The sequence below is a fragment of the Narcine bancroftii genome, chromosome 10, assembly GCF_036971445.1.
Source record: "Narcine bancroftii isolate sNarBan1 chromosome 10, sNarBan1.hap1, whole genome shotgun sequence".
NCBI lineage: Eukaryota > Metazoa > Chordata > Chondrichthyes > Torpediniformes > Narcinidae > Narcine > Narcine bancroftii.
This window is the reverse complement of record NC_091478.1, coordinates 69,339,955-69,360,123: the sequence shown is the minus strand read 5'-3', so window position 1 is coordinate 69,360,123 and position 20,169 is coordinate 69,339,955. Positions and strand designations below refer to the sequence as shown.

The window sequence follows — 20,169 nt, the reverse complement described above, 5'->3', positions numbered from 1 at the left end:
ATGTTGAGCATATAACATTCTGTTCAATGTATTTTACTAATGTCTTTCATTTTAAAAACTAACCAAGTTATTTGCAAATGGAAATGTTCTCAAAGCATTTGTAACTAGATTGAGGAAAATATAGTTATCTTACGAATTGATCCATTATTAAATAGAAAATATAAAGAATTTAAAAATCAAACTGATTCAACAGAAGGCCAATCAGCCTAACATATTGTTATCAAAAGACACACTATTTCCATTTATTTTTCCATTGGTAAGCAATTTTTTCTAATGTATTTGGAAATTATTATTGAGTCTACAGCACATTTGCCACCTGTTTATGCATGAATCACGCAAATCATGACTCCATGTAAATTTCTCTTCTCACCTTCGAGTCTTTTGACAACACCTTAAATGTAGTGGAAGGTTGAGTAAAAGGACACAGAGTTTCTCATTTTAATTTCTATAGTAGATTTCATATCCTTGGACTTGATAACCATGTTATATTTTGAAATGTACCAGTACTCACTTTTGTACAGTAGGCATAAATCAAAAGAAAGAGAAGCCACTTTGTTTCTCAACACAAAATTTACTTAAACATGGGTAACTTTCGAGTATGCAGTACAAAATGTATTCCGAATTGCAGTGCAATTCCAGCTGAAAAATAATGATTGGACAATCTATTAAAGACGTCTTCAGATGAAATAGGAATGTTGCAAACAAGTAGCGAAAATCTGAATTAATGACCTGCAACAGTTGCAATTCTTTCTATTAAGAGTAAAAGTGCATTTGTATTATGCGCCGTCTTAGACAAGATTTTATCCAACATTTATTTTTCCCACATCATTGAAAAGCAGGTTTTACACATCTCTACATTCATATTATCTAAAGAACTCTTTTATGACCAACTTCTCGCTAATTAAGTCAATGTCAAATGGATTGTGCAAGTTAACCTCTGATGGCAAATACTAATTCATTGCACATCTTTTAAAACTATTTCTTTCTTTTTAAATTTAAATGTAGTGCTATAAAGAAAATGTTCTATACTGAAAACATTCTTTATTTTTAAGCTAAAGGTGTGTTATTCCCCTTACAGTCTTTGGAAATGATAGTGGCATGACAACTAGTTTCCATACTCCTGGGCTCGGTGAGGGCTGATGGAGGTATCAGATTATTCAGTGACTTTTATTGGGATATTATTAGATCGTGCTAGAATGTATTATGTTTGCCCACACTTGAAGACCAAAGGCAAAGGATCAGGAGGGTGAACTCCCTATAATGAGGTGGGGGCGGGGGAAAGAGTCAGCCATTTCATTTAAATACGGATTAAAGCTCAGAAAATGTGTAAAATCCCAAACACTAATGAAAGAGGCATCTCTATTCATGGGCTGATTCTGGATATAGTAGCCTGTAACAAGGAGCCTAGTTGCTGCAGGATAAGGAATGATGCTCAACCTCACCCCATCATGAATTTGCTCACCTGCGCAAGGAACAATTTTACACAAGTTTAAGAGAAGGTTGCCGATCACCAATCTAAGCAGGAAGTAGTGGCATGCAGACAACACTGTAGTTTACAGAAGCCTCATTATGGCCAGGTGGGAATACCTCAGAATATTGCTCACTGCAAATGGCAGGAATGGTTGCATTGCAAAATGTTAATTATTTTTAAGCAATAAAATTTAGCATTCTTTAAAGATACTTTTTTAAAAAAATCTTACAGTTGTCAATTCCATTGAAAAAGTAGAAACAAGGTGATACCAGTTCCTATTTTAATCACATCAGAAGTTTTCAAATTATAGTCACAAAAAAACATAAAAGTGGCTCATTTCAGAATGCCATGTAAACATCAAGTTACTGCAGTAGCGATATACTCTCATTTTAGAAAATAGGTCAATACAAAAATATTTCGTATCCATTTGCAGTGCAGTGAATTCGCTTGATTGGAACAAATCCAACGTTAAGATTTAAAGCCATTTTCTTCAGAGACTGGGCTGGCCCTGAGGTTTTTGTATATGAAATGAACAATCACAAGCAACAACATTTCTGAAGTGCTACTTAGAGCCACGATGAAAGGGGCTTGAGAGGCAAAATCTGCTTCCATGCGGCGGAAGGACAATTGGAGAACAGCAAGAGCGAGCAGGCTATTTTGGACTCCAATCTCTATGCTGACTGTCCTGCACAGTGGTTCAGGTAATCTCAAACAATAGGCCATGAGATAGCCAATGAACAGTCCAAAGACGGGGACACCAACTCCAGCAAAAATGATTTCTTTCTGTACGTTGTGAAGTATGGCAGCTCCCATCTGATAAGCCATGAAGAGTCCTCCAATTATCAATATAAAACTGAGGGGCCGAATGAACAAAAGCAGGATCTTGCTGACCCGTGGCATTTTATACTTGATTAGCATTCCTGTAGAAATGGGGATAGCTATAAACAGCAATGTCACCAAAATTTTGGTAAATGGCACGTGGAGAGTTTCGTGGACATTGAGGACATGGCTGTATATCGTGGATGAAAGCGGCATCATGAGAGTGGCGACCAGAGTGGAGAGCAAGGTCATGGAAATAGCAAGGGTGACATCCCCTCCGAGCAGGAGGCTGTAAAGGTAACCTCCCCCTCCTCCCGGGGCAGAGCAGGTAATTGCCAGTCCAAGGGAAAGGGCTTTCGGCAGGGAGAAAATCCTGGACAAAATATATCCGTACAAAGGCATGAGCATAAACTGCCCGATCACTCCGAGAATGACAGGATGTGGCTGCTTCAGGATCCCCCGAACGACAGCTATTTCCACCTTACAGCCGAAAGCACATTTATTTATAAATATCAACGGCAAGAGCAAATACAGCACGGGGTTTTGAGAGAAATGCGCCAGCCCGCTGTAACTCGCCACGTCGTGGCGGGGCGATACTTGAATGATATAATCTCTGCGCTCCTCCACAGTCATCGGCCTAACACGGGCCACGTCCAGCAGCTTGATGAGGAGCGGAGCCGAGCCGGCCAGCCTGGATTTGATGCTGACGATGTAACTTCTCACCGAGCCGATGGTTTCGGCGTCCGTCACGTTGATGATGTGCAGCACCTCCGGATCCAGAGACTCCACCTGCAGCCGCGTACAGCCCGCTCCATAGCGGCTGGACACCACGATGATGCCGTCGGTGTCCTCGGGGAAGTCGAACTGGGTGTGGGAGCCGTCTCCGATGTGGAGGTAGTGGGGAGCCGGGGACAGCAGACAGCTCACCCCGCCGCCCAGCAGCAGCAGCAGGAGGGGGGCCAGGAGCGTCGGCCGCTCGCCGCTCGCCCACCGCCCGGACCCAAGCCCCATCCCGCACCAACGACGGCCGCCGCCGATCCGTCAACGTCTTCTCACCTGCCCCCGCCGCGGGGTTCAGGACGCCCAGGCCGCGCACGGGCGCCGCAGCCCGGCCATGGCCTCAAGTCGGGTCGGGCGAGGGTCACGGCGCGTTCGCGCTCCCTTCCCTCCGTCTCGGGGACATTCCTTCCTGCACAGCTCCCAATCACGCCCTCCTCGTCACGTCCACGCATTGTGGACGCCACCCGGAATCTCCCGAGCCGGTTCGAGGAATCCTCCCGTGCGGATGCTTCAACATGAGCACTTTGGATTCAGCTTGACAGGGCAAATCGCACGGGTCGACACTGAGGCAGTCCGACTACTTTCAGATCACACCAGATCCCATTTATTGCCCTGTAATAAAACAGTAATATTGCACAAAATTGCTTTGATGGCAGACAAGGATTGCCTGGTGCCCCTTACAGAGGGAAAGAGAAGCAAAAGAGTAGTTGAGAATTACAGGATGCACAGACTCCTGGCGAGTTCAAATTATTGGCAATCCGAGTTCCAGATCCAAACCTCCGTCACGACGAGGAACTCTTTAGTGCCCAGAGCCTCCATATCCTCTCAAATCCTGGTTCCCATGAGTCAGTCTCCAGAAGCTCACAGTCTGGTCGGAGACCTTTGACCCCAAGTCACCAACAGCTCGCCGCCTGTGTGTGTCCTTCAGCCACAGAACCCCTCGCTAGTCCACCATGCTCACTGTCCTTTGGGCCATCTCCTGCACTTCTCCTTCTCAATGGGGAGGTGGGGGGGGGGGGGGGGGTGGTCCACCACCAGCCTACTGCAGGGGACAACCTCTGTACCTGCAGGAGTGTAAGGGGACAGGACAACACCTGGCCGGCTGTCAATCAGTCGGCCTGAATGGATCAAGCCCCACCCGGTCAGGTGTCAATCACCCTCCGGGATATAAGCCTGCGCCGGCCTCCCGAGGCCTCTCTCAGAGTTGCTGCAGCAATAGCCAGCCTGGCTCCGTGGAAGTCTTTGTGGATTAAAGCCTGTTGTACAGTCTTTATCTTTGTGTGTGACTGATTCTGGCTAACAGTGCACCACAATTTAATCCACAAAATTTTCCCACAGTGTGCAGGGAGTCTCAAGGTCGACCCATGCCACCCAGAAGCCCAGACACACTTCGAGATCTGGCAGCATGCGGTCGAGACAATCATCGAGGTACACGAGGATAACATCCTGGACTCCGATCGAAAAAGGTTGGTCTTACTCCAGTCAAAGCTGGGTCTTTGCACCTTCCAGGTAACCAAAGGTTGCTCCACGTACAAGAGCGCAATGGACACTCTCGAGAACTTGTACAAACCCCCCATGAATGTGGTCTGTGCAAGGTACCTCCTCAACACCCGAGCCCAGCAACCCAGGGAGATGGCTGAGTCTTACCTGGGACACTTGCAAGGATTGTCCCGACTGTGTCTGGCTGAACCTAGGGTCAGTGCGGAGGAGGTCAAGAGGCTGATCCTGGACACCTTCATCTGAGGGCTACGCTTAAGGGCCATCTCAAGACAACAGTCCTGGTTCTAGCATAGACAACATCTATGCCCAAACCAGGACTGTGGAAGTGGTCCAGACTCTGGAAGCAGCAGCCCTGCACGTCGAAGCCTTCGATTCCAGGTTCCCCCAGGCTCCTTCATGGCCCTCTCACACTGCAGCTGCAGTCACAGGCCGAGCTGGGGAGGAGAACGTCGCTGCGGCACATGCCCTGCGCCCATGTAAGTACTGTGGGTCGTGGTGTGGGTCAGATTGACAATTGCGGCAAAACTGCCAGCTAGGAATCAGTATTGTTTCCGATGTGGCAAGAAAGGCCACTTTGCAAAAGTGTGCCTCTCTAAATCTGCCAGCAGCTCAGCGGCCCTCAATGACTTCCCCCATGGACCCCCCCACGTGCACGTGCCGGGTGGTGCCACTGTCCCTGCAATGACTTCCGCCACATCCGGCCCCACCAGCGACCATCGCAGCATGTGCCCCAAGCATCTGCACCAGTGCCACTCGCTGAGAACTACAGTGACGTCACTTCCAGCTGACGTGACAATGTCACTTCCCCCGGCACAGCAGACACGGCTGGGGAAAGAGGCCAACCATGCAGCGGCCCCCCCATGTGCCGCTGCCATCTTGGGCCAGGCAGCACCCAACACGGATGGCCCCCAACGACATTGAGAATGACATGGTCAACACGAGCGATGACCAGGCTGCCCTACCGATGCTCCCCACGCCTCCGGAGGCCATTGGTTACTGCACGCTGCACCTCACGACCAATGTCGACGTGGTCAACACAGGTGATGACCAGGCCGCCCTATTGACGCTCCCCATCCCTCCGGATAGTGACGACTCCGACTCCGAGATGGTCCTGGCCACCACCACGCTGACCAGGGACATCCCCCATGACCTCGGGCGCTTGATGATGGACGTGCAAGTCAACGGGCAGGTAACAAAGGGCATGTTCAATAATGGCAGCACCGAGAGCTTCATTCACCCAAACGTGGCCCACTCCCTAAGGTTAAAGGGAGTGGGCCACCTGCTCAATCGCCCTTGCCGCCAAGGTTAAGACTGTTGGTACCTTCAGGTGCTGCTCAGTAAATATAACAGTGGGAGGGCAGACTTACACAGGATTCAGGTTCCTGCTCATGCCCAAACTCTGCACATCACTCTTTCTGTGCCTGGATTTCCAGTGCCACCTGCAGAGTGTCACCCTTGCCTTCGGGGGGGCTCCAACCTCCACTCACATTGCACAGCACACCAACCTACCAGCCCCAGCCAACCTGCGGCCTCTCCACACTGCGCATCATCCCACCGGCACTCTTCCCACATCTTGCGCTAGGCTGCAAGCCAATTGCCACCAGAAGTAGGCACTATTGCGCCACAGACAGGGACTTCATCAAGGCGGAGGTGCAGCGACTCCTGGCGGAAGGCGTTATAGAGCCCAGTAACAGCCCTTGGAGAACCCAAGTCCTGGTGGTCAAAGGAGGAAGTAATCCGAGGATGGTCGTGGATTACAGTTAGACCATTAATCGGTACACCCAGATGGATGCCTACTCTCTGCCGAGGATCGCCGACATGGTCAATAAGATAGCCCGCTATCGGGTTTTCTCCACAATTTACCTGAAGTCGGCGTATCACCATATCCTTATCCACCCGAATGACAAGCCCTACACTGCCTTTGAGGCGGATGGGCACCGTACCAGTTCCACCGGGTTTCTTTTGGGGTCACGAACGGGGACTCCATCTTCCAGCGGGAGATGGATCGCATGGTAGATCAGCACAAGCTGAAAGCAACATTCCCAAATCTGGATAACGTCACTATCTGCATCCGTGACGTTATCCAGACATCTTGGTGACGTTATCCAGTGACCATGATGCTAACCTGGAAAAATTCCTCCAGACGGCCACAGAGTTGAACCTCACTTACAACAAGGAGAAGTGTGTGTTCAGCACCACCCGCCTTGCCATCCTGGGGTACATCGTGGCCCATGGAGTTGTCGGCCCTGCTCCGGAAAGGATACGCCCATTAATGGAGTTACCCCTCCCCCCCCATGCTAAAGGCCCTCCGCAGGTACCTGGGCCTGTTCTCTTATTACTCGCAGTGGGTCCCTCGCTTCTCAGACAAGGTCTGCCCACTGCCCCAAGCCACAACTTTTCCCCTCCCACCTGAGGCGCAGGCAGCCTTCACCCGCATCAGGCAAGACATCGCGGATGCCACAATGCAGGCTGTGGATGAGGACTCCACCTGGAAGGTGGAGAGTGATGCCTCCGATGTGGCCCTAGCTGCTACCCTCAACCAAGGGGGGGGGCGCCCGGTCACCTTTTCCAGGACCCTCCATGGCTCCAAGTTAGGGCACTCCATCATTGAAAAACAGGCCCAGGCGATTGTGGAAGCGGTCTGCCACTGGTGGCACTATCTGGCCGGCAGGAGATTCACACTCCTCACAGACAAGTGGGCCGTGGCATTCATGCTTAACGCTACCCAACAAAAGCAAGATCAAGAACAACAAGATCCTGCGCTGGAGAGTTGAGCTGGCAACCCACAGCTACGACACCCAGTACCGCCCTGGGAAGTTTAACAACTCCCCCAATGCACTCTCTCGCAACTGCGCGTCTATGCATGATGACAGGTTGCAAACATTGCATGAGTCCCTCTGCCATCCGGGCATCACCCAGTTGTACCATTCTGTTAAGTCCCAAAATCTGCTGTACACCATCAGGGATATTAGGGACATGACTGAGGCGTGTCAGGTCTGTGCGGTGTGTAAATCTCACTTCTTCCGACCCCTTCAGGCCCACTTTGTAAAGGCTACTTGGTCTTTCGAGCGTCTTGGCATGGCCCTCAAAGGGCCCCTGCCTTCCACGAATCGAAACGTCTACTTCCTCACGGTAGTGGACGAGTACTCACGCTTCCCTTTCATCATCCCTTGTCCGGACACCTCCACGGCCACCGTCATTTGGGCTTTGGGGCAGATTTTCACTATGTTTGGTTACCCTGCCTTCATCCACAGCAACCGGGGGGTCTAGTTTCATGAGCAATGAGCTGCGCCAGTACCTGACGGCAAGGGGCATCGCGACCAGTTGCATGACAAGCTATAACCTGAGAGGCAATGGGCAAGTGGAACGCGAGAATGGGGTAGTATGGAAGGCAGTCCTCCTGGCTCTCAGGTCAAAAGGGTGGGCCGTTGAATTCTGACAGGACACCCTGCCCAAAGCAGTCCATGCCATTCGGTCACTGTTGTGCACGGCTACCAACGAGACCCCTCACGAACGTCTGTTCTCATTCCCCAGGAGGTCGGTGACTGGAATGTCACTCCCAACATGGCTCACGTCCCCGGGACCGGTGCTTCTGTGTAAGCATGTACGGACACACAAGGCCGAAGCCCTGGTCGAGCAGGTTTTCCTCCTTCATGCAAACCATTACTATACTTAACGTTAGATTTGACAGTGGCAGGGAGGACACCATCTCAACCAGGGACCTGGCACCAACAGGAGCACCCACCACATCACACCACTCTCCAACCCAAGACCGGGCATAGATCCCCGTCCCCAGGCAGCTATGGAGCACGCAGGGCCTCCTTGACCACCAGGGATCTGCTTCAACCTTAGGAGATGAACCCACCCCCCTACCCATCCAATACAACCCGCATACATTGACCCCGGCCACCCCTCTGCATGACACCACACCAGCCACACACACCCCTGCCGCCAGCTCCCCCCACTTCCCCTCAGATCAGTGGAGCCAGTCCTACGACAGTCACAGAGATCCTGGCGGCCGCTGGATCGTCTCAACTTGTAAATATTGTATGTACATAGTGGATGCGATTCCTTGTTACAGCCCCCCCCACCTGGGACAATTTTAAAGAAGGGGGTGAATGTGATGGTACACCACTGGCCTACTGCAAGGGGCAACCTCTGTACCTGCAGGAGTGTAAGGGGACAGGACAACACCTGGCCGGCTGTCAATCACCCTCTGGGATATAAGCCTGCACCGGCCTCCCGAGGCCTCAGAGTTGCTGCAGCTGCAGCCAGCCTGGCTCTGTGGAAGTTTTTGTGGATTAAAGCCTGTTGTACAGTCTTTATCTTTGTGCGTGTCTGTTCTGGCTACAATGCACCACAGGGGTTCTCCACAGTACTGCTGCCCTGCACCAGTCCTCTGCCTCTGCAGAGTCCACAACCCCTCAAAACCACTGCTGAACACAGGTACCCCCATCTTGGGCCCAGACCCCGCTATCACAGGATTTTAAATAAAACAGTTGGCTTCTTTGATGGGCATTACAGCAGGTCTGACAGCATCACCATTTTATTTTAGGGCAGATGATCAAAAGAATGGTCCAAAAAGGTTTCAAGGATTGGAGTTAACGAGAAGAAGTAATGTGATTTTTGTGAGAGAATTTGAGCACTTGGGATCTTGAAAGTTGAAGAGATGATTTATAGTGTAGCCTGCAAGTAAACTTTGGAATGCTCACGAGTGTGTTACAGGTGTACTGGGGAGACCATTCTGGGTGGTTGCATCACTGCCTGGTATGGAGGAACCAACTCTTAGGACAAGAATAAACTCCAAAGGGCTGTTAACTCAGCCTGTGACATCACAGGCACCAGACTTCACTCCACCAATGATATCTACATGAGGCGGTGTCTTAAGAAAGCAGCCTCTATCTTCAAATGCCCCCACCACCCAGACCATGCCCTCTTCACTCTTCTACCATTGGAGAAAAGGTACAGGAGCCTAAAGATGAGCACTCAATGGCACATGGCCAGCTTCTTCCCTGCTGCCATCAGATTCCTGAATAATCAATGAACCAAAGGCACTGCCTTACTTTTCATGCACAGTAATGTCACAAGATGATTATAATATGAATGTTTTCACTATGATTCTGCTACAAAACACCAAATTTCATGAGGCTTATTCCTGACAATGAATCTTGATTCTGATTCAGAGGTGGGATTTTAGAGGTGATCAAATATTTCAGAGAATTGTATCTTTGGCTTGGCTTCGCGGACGAAGATTTATGGAGGGGTAATGTCCACGTTAGCTGCAGGCTCGTTTATGGCTGACAAGTCCGATGCGGGACAGGCAGACACGGTTGCAGCGGTTGCAAGGGAAAATTGGTTGATTGGGGTTGGGTGTTGGGTTTTTCCTCCATTGTCTTTTGTCAGTGAGGTGGGCTCTGCGCTCTTCTTCAAAGGAGGTTGCTGCCCGCCGAACCGCATGGATGACAGTCTCTTCAATTTGAGGCGCCTGCAAGCTCACACCAAGAGACAAGAGCAACTTGTCCATGAACTACTCTTTGCAGATGATGCCGCTTTAGTTGCCCAATCAGAGCCAGCTCTTCAGCGCTTGACGTCCTGTTTTGTGGAAACTGCCAAAATGTTTGGCCTGGAAGTCAGCCTGAAGAAAACTGAAGTCCTCCATCAGCCAGCTCCCCACCATGACTACCAGCCTCCCCCTCTCTCCCCCCCCCCCCACATCTCCATCGGGCACACAAAACTCAAAACAGTCAACCAGTTTACCTATCTCAGCCGCACCATTTCATCGGATGCAAGGATCGACAACGAGATAGACAACAGACTCGCCAAGGCAAATAGTGCCTGTGGAAGACTACACAAAAGATTCTGGAAAAACAACCAACTGAAAAACCTCACAAAGATTAGTGAATACAGAGCCGTTGTCATACCCTGTTTGGCTCCGAATCTTGGGTCCTCTACCTGCATCACCTACGGCTCCTAGAACGCTTCCACCAGCGTTGTCTCTGCTCCATCCTCAACATTCATTGGAGCACCTTCATCCCTAACATGGAAGTACTCGAGATGGCAGAGGCCGACAGCATCGAATCCACGCTGCTGAAGATCCAACTGCGCTGGGTAGGTCACGTCTCCAGAATTGAGGACCATCGCCTTCCCAAGATCGTGTTATATGGTGAGCTTTCCACTGGCCACGGAGACAGAGGTGCACCAAAGAAGAGGTACAAGGACTGCCTAAAGAAATCTCTTGGTGCCTGCCACATTGACCACCGCCAGTGGGCTGATATCGCCTCAAACGCATCTTGGCATCAGAGAATTGTCGAACAGGAAGAAATGACATATACAAGTAAGTGGTGAAGCTATGGAAAGCTTTTAAATCAGGGATGTTGCACAAATGAGAAGTTAATGGAGGTTGGTGAGAACAGGAATGAAGGATGAACTGGTACAAGTTGGATGCTTTCAGTAGTGTTGGGTAGCCTCCAAGGTGTACAGGGTAGAATGAGGGAGTTAGCCAACAGTCGTCCAATTTGGCGATTAAAAAAAGGAAAGATAAGAGTTTTAGTAGTGGTTGCCACTGAGTTAGGGCTGCATTTAATACTCTGTTAATGAGATTTGTATTTTTTGAATGGCACAGAAACTGTTCTACCCAGAAAAGGAGCCATTATTTATTTATTTGTGGTTGTAGACTTGTGACTTGCATTACTGTTTTCCATCCCTAATTTGCTCCTATTTTAAAGGGCAGTTAAAAGTTTGCAGTCACATATTGTCAATGATCGGTTAAAAAAAAACTGAAGGAGATTACTAATTCATGTGGGTTTTTTTTTGACAATCAGGTAAAGGGGACAACATGAAACAGGCACTTTGGCACCAACCACCATTTTATGCTAATCCTGCATGAATCCCATCTTTTATTATTATTTCTACATCTCCCATAACTCCCAGATGCTATCAATCATTTACACACTAGGAGCAATTTACAATAACTACTGAACCCCTGTCCGCATTTAAAGAAAACTAGGACTCTCAGAGTGAGCCCACACCATCACTAGGAGAAGATAAAACCTCGACAGAACCTGAGGTCAGGATTGAACCTGGGTCTCTGCCTCTGTGAAGTAGCAGCTCTACTCATGACACAACTGAACCAATTCTATATAATTATTTGAAACTAATTTACCATGCAATTTGAACTCGTGGCTCTGTTTGTGGTTCAGATCTCTGATACTACTCCAGTATTTTTAAAAAAAAACATGCCACTGAACCCAGAGTCAGATGAACAACTGGTGGGAGATCAAAATATGAATAATAAATAATAGCATTTTTACACACAGTCCAATTTATAAACGGCAAAATCTAACTGCAAATTTTGGTAAAAACACTATGATAAAATCTCTTCATATTCTATGTGAACATCTTTTCTTTTGGGGTGAAACCACAAATAAAAATAATTGTCAATTAGAAAAATAACATTGTAACTGCTGCAAATCCTAGTTAGAATAACAATTCTAACAACAGTAACCTGTATACAGAGCATAAAACAATGAAACATTTTAATCTCTGACTTGAACCTAATTTGTTGGAAGAGTAAACAAAGAAAATAGAAGCAGTGTTATCTGGTAATCTTATACAATCTCTTCCTGCCCTCCCCCACCATGTGTATCACATTTGCACAGTTCTTGATGATTTGTGACTCTCTTCTGTATCAATTTTCAGAAATGTTGTAGCAGAGCAACCAAAAGTAGGAACTAAATATTCCTGGATATTCCATCTTGGGGAAGTTTGATTGGTAGAAGTAAAAGGAGGTAACATGATTAATAAATGGTAACATCAGTACAGTAGCTGGAAACAATCTTATCGTATCAGATCATGACACAGAATTGGATCCAGCCATACTGGATCTAGTACTGAGTCATGAACCTGGTCAGGTGATAGGCCTCTTGGTGGGGGAGCAGTTTGGTGACAGTGTCCACAACATGCTGACCATTAGCATAGCTATGGACAAGGATAGGAGTAGACAAAATGGGAAAGTATTTAATTGGGGAAGGGAGAATTATGATGGGATTAGGCAGGAATGGGGAGCGTAAATTGGAATAGATGTTTTTGAGAATAGCACAAAAGTAGTATGGAGAGTTCAGGATAGGTTTGCCCCACGGTAGGATAAGGGAACTGTGATTGGCAAAAGAGGTGAGACAGCTAGTTAAGAGGAAGAAGGAAGCATACATACAGTTTAGGAAGGGCTCATGAGAACTATATGGTAGCCAGGAAGGAACAAGAAAGAATTTAGGAGAGCTAGAAGGGGGCATGAGAACCCTAAGGGCAATGAAAACCCTAAGACATTCTATGCGTACGTGAAGAATAGATGAGAAGAGTGAAGATATGGATGCAAAATGATAAGGAAAAGAACATGTGACTGGAAGTAGGAGAGGTTCTAAATGAATACTTTGCTTTCGAGATCACCAGAGAGAGGGACCTTGGTCGCTGTGAGGTCAATATAGCATATTGGTCGTTAAGAAAGATGAAGTGCTGATCTTCTTAAAAATATTTGGATTGATAAGTCCCCAGGACCAGACAAGATGTATCTTAAGTTGCAATAGGAAATAAGGGAAAGATTGGGGGATTGGCAATGATCTTTGCATCCTCTCTGGATGCAACCAGAGGATTGGAGAATAGCAAATGTGGTTCCACTGTTTAAAAAAGCTAATGGGGGTATCCTGGGAATTATAGACCAGTGAGGAGTCTTGCGTAAGTAGCGGACAAACTATTTGGAGAGGATTATTAGAGACAGGATACATAAGTATTTAGAGAATTGTAATCTTCTCAGGGATAGTCAGCATGGCTTTGTAAGGGTAATCTCACAAGCCTAATTATGCTATTCAAGGAAAGACAAAAGATGAAGGTAGGGCGTAGATGTGGTGTATATGGATTTTCTTAAGGCATTGGACAAGGTCCCCATGGGAGACTCATTCAGAAAAATCATGAGGTGTGGGATCTTGGAACCCTGGCTCTGTAGATTCAGAATGATCTTGCCTGTAGAAAGCAGAGGGTCATAGTGGACAGAAAGTATTCTGCCTGGAGGTCAGTAAATACTGGAGTTCTGCAGGAATCTGTTCTGGGACCCCAGCTCTTTGAGATTTTTATAAATGATTTAGATGAAGAAGTGGAAGGATGGGTCAGTAAGTTTGCAGATGATGCAATGGTGGATACTGTAGAAGGTTTTCGTAGGTTACAACACAATAAAAACAGAATACAGAGTTGGGTGGAGAGATGGCAAATGTAGTTCAATCTGCATATGTGAAGTGATTCATTTTGGAAGGTCAAACTTGAGAGCTATGGTGAAAGCTAGGATTCTTAACAGAGTAGAGGAATAAAAGAAATCTTGGGGTTCAAGTCCCCAGACTCCTCAAGGTCATCACGTAAGTTAATAGGGTGGTTAAAGAGGCATATGACTGGTTAGACACATTTAGGAGTGTTGGGTACAGTTGTAGATGCCTCATTACAGGAATGATGTAGAAGTTTTAGAGAGGGTCAGAGGAATTTATCAAGATGATGCCTGGAATGGAGGACATGTCTTATGAAGCAAGGGTGACAGAGTTAGGGGTTTTCTTTTTGGAGTGATGAAGGATGAGTGGAGATTTAATAGAAGAATGGAAAATTATAAAGGGCAGAAATCACATGGCCAGCCACTGCCTTTTTTCCCAGGGCATCAATAGCAAGTACCAGACAACATCTGTTTAAGGTGAGTGGAGGAAAGTTTAGACGCTAGAAGTAATTTTTTTTTAAAAAAACACGGTGTGGTAGGTGTCTGGAATGCATTGCCAGCAGTGGTGGTGGAGACTGGTGAAATAGGGACATTTAAAAGACTCTACGATTGACTCATGGATGTAAGGAAAATAGAGAGTTATGTGGAAGGAAAGGGTTAGAGCAGGTTTATATAGGTTGACACAACATCGTGGGCTAAAAAGCCTGTTCTATATTTTGAGCCATTGATGTGGTTGGTGTAGCACCAACTTAACACATGTTTACTGTTTAGTTCCTATTTCAGCAAATATCTTAAATAATACAAGTATGCCACAGACTACTGCAGCACTAATAATTAATGGAAACGTTGAATTTTTAATACTAGAATGTTAAATGTTTAATAACATTACAAATGATGACACAGAAGTAAATTACTTGCTCTTAAGACTATTACCTTCTAGGAAAAGAAATTTACTGTTTTCTTTAATAGTATTAGCTTTTGCACTTGAAGCTGTGTTAATGTTTAACAAAAATTTCAAACAATTCTGCAATGCCATTTTCAATTTCATATAGCAGATGTAGTGTTAGAAGCTAGAAGAATTTTTTTTAATTCCAGGATAAGGTGTCAAAATACAATTTTAATGTATGTTCACATACAATTTGTATGTATGTGAACAAGATGCTACAGTCTAAAAGAGTGCAGTTATTGATATCTCCATTCTGTCTGCATCCTTTTTCCCAAGGGTATCCATGTGGTTGGCTTGGTTCCAATTTGCTGGGCAAATTCTGGATACTACAATGCAAAGGTTAAATCCTTTAAGGCCTGATGCTATATCAGCTTTGGTGTTAAATATTGCTGTATTAGTTTGGACTTAGTGATAACCAAGATGACAAGCAGCAGGATTGGCATCCGCCTCCTGCTTACAGATCTGCAGCTCCACAAGGAAGCAGATCATTGGCGCACTGGCTGCTCAGACGATAGTTCTTAAGTAAAGACACACTGCTGGAGTGTAGCACAAATAAAAGCTCTCACGACTGTCGGCAGAACACACACTTTTATTATCTTATAACAAAAAGTAGGGTCTTACAAGGGTCTTCAGTAGGGGTCTGGGTTTAGGCAGGAAACCTTGGTTTATATATGGGTAGATGGGGCAGAGCCTGGGGAGGAGCCAGCCATCTGCACAATCCATTGCCAGTGAATCTCAGTTCACTGCATTCACTCCTTCCTGCAGAATTAGGGCCTGTGGATGAAGACAAAGAACACAGACTCAGTAAAAAAAAAATCAGAATATATACAATTATCTACAGATTTAAATGATCTGGGGGCCTGGAAATCCTGGAGGAGTGCCTCAGCACCAGTGGGCCCTGGGTCTCCTAGTCCCTTCGTAGGGGAGGCACAATGGGTGGTAGGGTCTCCAATCCTATGATGGAGGGGGATGACTCTTCCACCTGAACTAAATCTCCTGACGCCCTGATTGGAGGTGGTGAGAAAGGGTTCTGGAACTCGTGGGTCACATGAGGCAATGGATCCTCTGTTCTGGTGGGTGCCAGGTCCCTGATAGAGAAGATGTCTACTCTGCCATCCTGATACTCCATGGGATTGGCATGGAGCAGTCTCACCCTCTCTACCAGGGCATTGATTTTGCTTCTCCCTACGTGCTTTCTTAGGAGGACCGGACCTGGTGTGGTGAGCAGGTTGGGAGTGTGGTTCCCTATGCCGATCTCTGTTCAAAATTGAGGAAAAGTTTGTGAGGGGTCGCATTGGTTACTGTACAGTGTGGCGACCAAATAGAGGGGAGCACAATGGGTAGGACATCCTGCCAGCGTGAGTCTGGAAGGCCTCTTGACTTGAGGGCCAATTTGATGGCTTTCAGACCTTGGCGTTTTTTTTTTCAACCTGCTGCATGTGATGCCCTTGCCAGCAGGTACTGACATAGCTCCTTGCTCATAAATGGTCAACCTTGGTCGCTATGGTCATGCTGAACACGGTGAAAATAGAATCTAGGGCCCTGATAACCAAGGAGGTGGAGGTGTCTGGAATTGGGATAGTGAATAGGAAGCAGAAGTACTTATCAATGATGGAGAGAAAGAATGTGTTCCCATTCTTGGAGGGGAGAGGTCCCTCAAAATCGACACTGAGCCAATGGAAGGGCCGGGATGATCAGGTGGGCCTTTGCGGGGCAGTAGAAGTGCAGCTTGCACTCTGTGCAGACCTAGCAGGACATGGTCATTTCCCTGATATCTTCCATGGAGTCGGGCAGATTGTGCACTTTGACAAAGTGAGCCACACGGGTAACCCCTGGATGGCAGAGCTTATTATGTAGAGACCGCAGTTGTCCAATGTGTGCTGAGGCAATATTAAAGGCACTTGGCCAATAGTGATGTCATAATTGTAGGTGGAGAGTTTAATCCTCCACCTACCAATTTTGTCATTTTTAATTTTGCCCCTCGGCATTATTGAACATAAATGCGACTGAGCACTGGTCATTGAGGACCGTAAATTTCCTACCAGCCAGATAGTCCCTCCAGTGCCTGATGGCCTCTACAATGGCTTGAGCCTCTTTCTCTACAGAAGAATTCCAGAACTCGTGGCCTTGAAGGGTCCAGGAGAAAAATGCCACTGGCCTGTCTGCCTGGTTAAGGGTAGCAGTCAGAGCCACATCCGAAGCATCATTCTCTACTTGAAAAGGTACATTCTCATCCACCGCGTGCATGGTGGCTTTCACAATGTGGCTTTGGACATAGGTAAAAGCCGTTTGGGCTTCAGCCGAGAGGGGGAAAGCAGTGGATTTTAAAAGGGGCCGAACCTTATCTGCATACTGAGGGACCCACTGGGTTTAGAATGAGAAAAACCTTAGGCATCTCTTCAAAGCTTTCATGGTCCTTGGAATAGGGAGCTTCAACAGGGGGGTACATCCTATTGGGGTCGGGAGCAATAATACCATTGTCCACCACGAAGCCCAGAATAGCCAGTTGTTTAGTCCTGGACACACACTTGTTGGAGTTATGTGAGGTTCAGGACTTTCGTTATGTAGAGAAAGCTCTGAAGGTTGGCATTATGATCCTCCAAGGTATGGCCACAGATGGTAACTTTATTTAATTTTTTATTTTTCACACCATAAATCACATTAACCATGATACACACTTTTTCCTTTTCACACATATACAGTGCCATTTTCTCCCCCCCCCCTCCTCCCATCCCACCCTCCCTACCTCCCCCCTCCCGTCCATTTAAGGTACAAAATCTAGGATACATTAAACCAGTCAGACAATGTTGTCATTCAATAAAAATACACCAGAAATTCCACTGAGTCCATTCTTTTCATTTCCTTTTCCTTCCGTTAACTTAGGTAGTGATTGTCCCCGGTAGGTTTTCGCTATTGTGTTTCATGTAAGGCTCCCATATTTGTTCGAATATTTCAATATTATTTCTTAAACTATATGTTATTTTTTCTAATGGAATACATTTATTCATTTCTATATACCATTGTTGTATTTTCAAATGATCTTCCAATTTCCAGGTTGACATAATACATTTTTTTGCTACGGCTAGAGCTATCTTAACAAATCTTTTTTGTGCATCCTCCAAATCAATTCCAAATTCTTTGTTTTTTATGTTACTTAGGAGGAAGATCTCTGGATTCTTTGGTATATTGTTTTCTGTTATTTTATTTAATATCTGATTGAGATCATCCCAAAATTTTTCTACTTTCTCACATGTCCAGATTGCATGAATTGTTGTTCAGATGGTAACTTTATTGAGGTAAGGGAAGGTAGCCTTCAACCTAAACTCGTCCACCATCCTGTTCATCTGCCTCTGGAAGATAGAAACCCCATTGGTAATACCGAAAGTGGCCCTCCAGAAGTGATAGAGATGGCCGTTTGCTTCAAGACTGGTATAGGGATGATCCTCAGAATGGATTGGCAGCCTTCAGGTCAATGGTCAAATAGAATCGAAACTATGCAATATCATTCACCAGGACTGAAATTCGAAGAAGGAGGTATGTGTCTAGGAGTGTGAACCAATTAATTGTTTGGCTATAGTTAATTACTAGCCTGGACTTATTTTCCCCTTTTACTACCACTACTTGCACTCTCCACAGGCTAGTGCTAGGTTCAATGATTTTCTCATCGAGCAAGCATTGAGTCTCTGATTTTATAAATTTCCAATCAGCAGTACTGTACCAGCTGTTCTTTGTAGCAATCGGCTTGCAATTCGAAAACAGGTTTAGGAAGAGAGGTGGGGGGAGGGTCAATATTAAGTGTGGAGAGGCTGCATCTGGGTTCTGATTTTAATGGCCCTCCGTTCCAAGCTGTTATGGGAGGGAGGGGACCAGAATACTCCAAGGTCACACTTTTAAGGTGACACAAGATGTCAAGACCCAACAGTACCAGAGCACACAAATCATTAAGCACATACAACTGAAGTTTACATAATTCCCTCCGAAAAGACAAATGCACAGTACAATGTTCTTGGATACAAGTCGAGTGCGAAGGAGATGCTAGAAGTATATGGTAATTGGAAGGACACCATTTAATTTTGTATTCCCGAACTGCCTGAGAGTCTATGAAACTTTCTATAGAGCCAGTGTCGATTAAGCATCTAGTTCGGTGTCCATTTACCTTGACAGTCACTATAGTGTTGCTGAGTTGATGTGGTCTGTCTTGATCCAGAACTGTCAATGCTAGGACCCTGGAGACTCTGTAGTCCTCCTCGCTCAAGCAGCCCCCTCCTTCCTAATGCGCCGGCATGCAAGATGGCATCAAGCTCGTGGTGCAGCAAGATGGCCGCCCTCCTCCTCCTCTGATGATGGCACTAAATTTGAATTTGAATCATGAGACATTTCGCGCCGTTTTCCCACTGCCACCCTCCTTTGGTGAGTAGCACACCAGGTAGGCTCTGGCGAGTTCGGGGCTGAGGGTGATGGCTTGGGCTGGAGTTGGAGTTGGGAGCTGTACAGGCTGCAGATTTTCCTGTTGTTCACTTCGTGTGGCAGACCCTCTTACTGCAGCTGGAGCAGATTCCTTAGCTGGGCATCAAGCACGAAGATGCTGGCTTCTACCACAGAAGAAGCACTCCCAAGCATGGGAGTGCTTTCTAGATTGGGAGGCGGCTGCCATTAGGGCAGTGGCAGCGGGGGCTGCCGGTCCTGGGAAGAGTTCATGGGGGAGTGCATTGTCATTGGCCTCAAGGTCGTCAGTCTTGAGCTGGGCTTGTTCAAGGGACTTGGCCAGTTCATCGTGGCTGGCCAAGTCTTTCTTACCTGATTCAAGTAGTTCCTGCCTCACGTTTCTGGAGCGGACCCCTATGACTAGGGTGCCTGGATCAGCTCTTCCTCACGTACACGACCAGTAGCTGTTTCACACTGGCACTTCTTGTCAAGAGTCCACAGGTCAAGCAAATAGTCGTCGATGGTCTCTCCAGGCTGCTGCCGACGTAGAGCGAGCCAATGCCTTGCTAGGACCTCGTTTTGCAACTTCAATTACTGAGCCTTCAAAGCCTCAATGGCAGTCCCGAATGACTGCATACCTCTTAGTCCCTTCCCTGGAAATGAGGGCCGACCTCTTGAGTTCATCTGTGTTGAACACGTCCCTGGTGGCGGTCAGATAGGCCGGGAAGCAGTCCAGCCAGTAAGCAAACTCCTCGGCACCATCTGGAGACAGAGGGCTGATTAGCAGCATACTTTGCTTGAGTGGTGCCTCCATCTTGTTAATAAGCCAAATTAAATTGTAGCATGACTAAAACCTCTCACGACTGAGGGAGAACACGTGCTTTTATTAACATAACAAAGGGTAGGGTCTTACAAGGATCTTCAGTGGAGCTCTGGGTTCAGGCAGGAAACCGAGTTATATATGGCTAGATGGGGGCGGAGCCA

The 20,169-nt window shown here is 47.0% G+C and overlaps 2 protein-coding genes and 1 long non-coding RNA gene across 3 annotated transcripts in view; 1 reads left to right on the top strand and 2 right to left on the bottom strand.

Moving 5' to 3' along the window:
• Positions 1-551: 551 nt before the first annotated feature.
• Positions 552-3,993, bottom strand: slc10a3 (solute carrier family 10 member 3). Its single transcript, XM_069901269.1, has one exon. It carries the CDS (start codon positions 3,299-3,301, stop codon positions 1,940-1,942), a length of 1,362 nt encoding a protein of 453 aa, XP_069757370.1. The 5' UTR covers positions 3,302-3,993; the 3' UTR covers positions 552-1,939.
• An 11,336-nt stretch (positions 3,994-15,329) lies between these two features.
• On the bottom strand, positions 15,330-19,797 carry LOC138744708 (uncharacterized). The gene is made up of 2 exons (XR_011345710.1): positions 18,917-19,797; positions 15,330-15,534 (listed from the first exon to the last, which is right to left on the bottom strand). It is a non-coding gene; the product is annotated as an uncharacterized lncRNA (long non-coding RNA).
• Positions 16,742-20,169, top strand: part of ist1 (IST1 factor associated with ESCRT-III) — a 29,514-nt gene continuing 26,086 nt past the window's right edge. The window contains exon 1 of the mRNA XM_069901271.1: positions 16,742-16,982. The gene's annotated coding sequence lies outside the window, so the exon portion shown is untranslated. The remainder of the gene's footprint in view (positions 16,983-20,169) is intronic.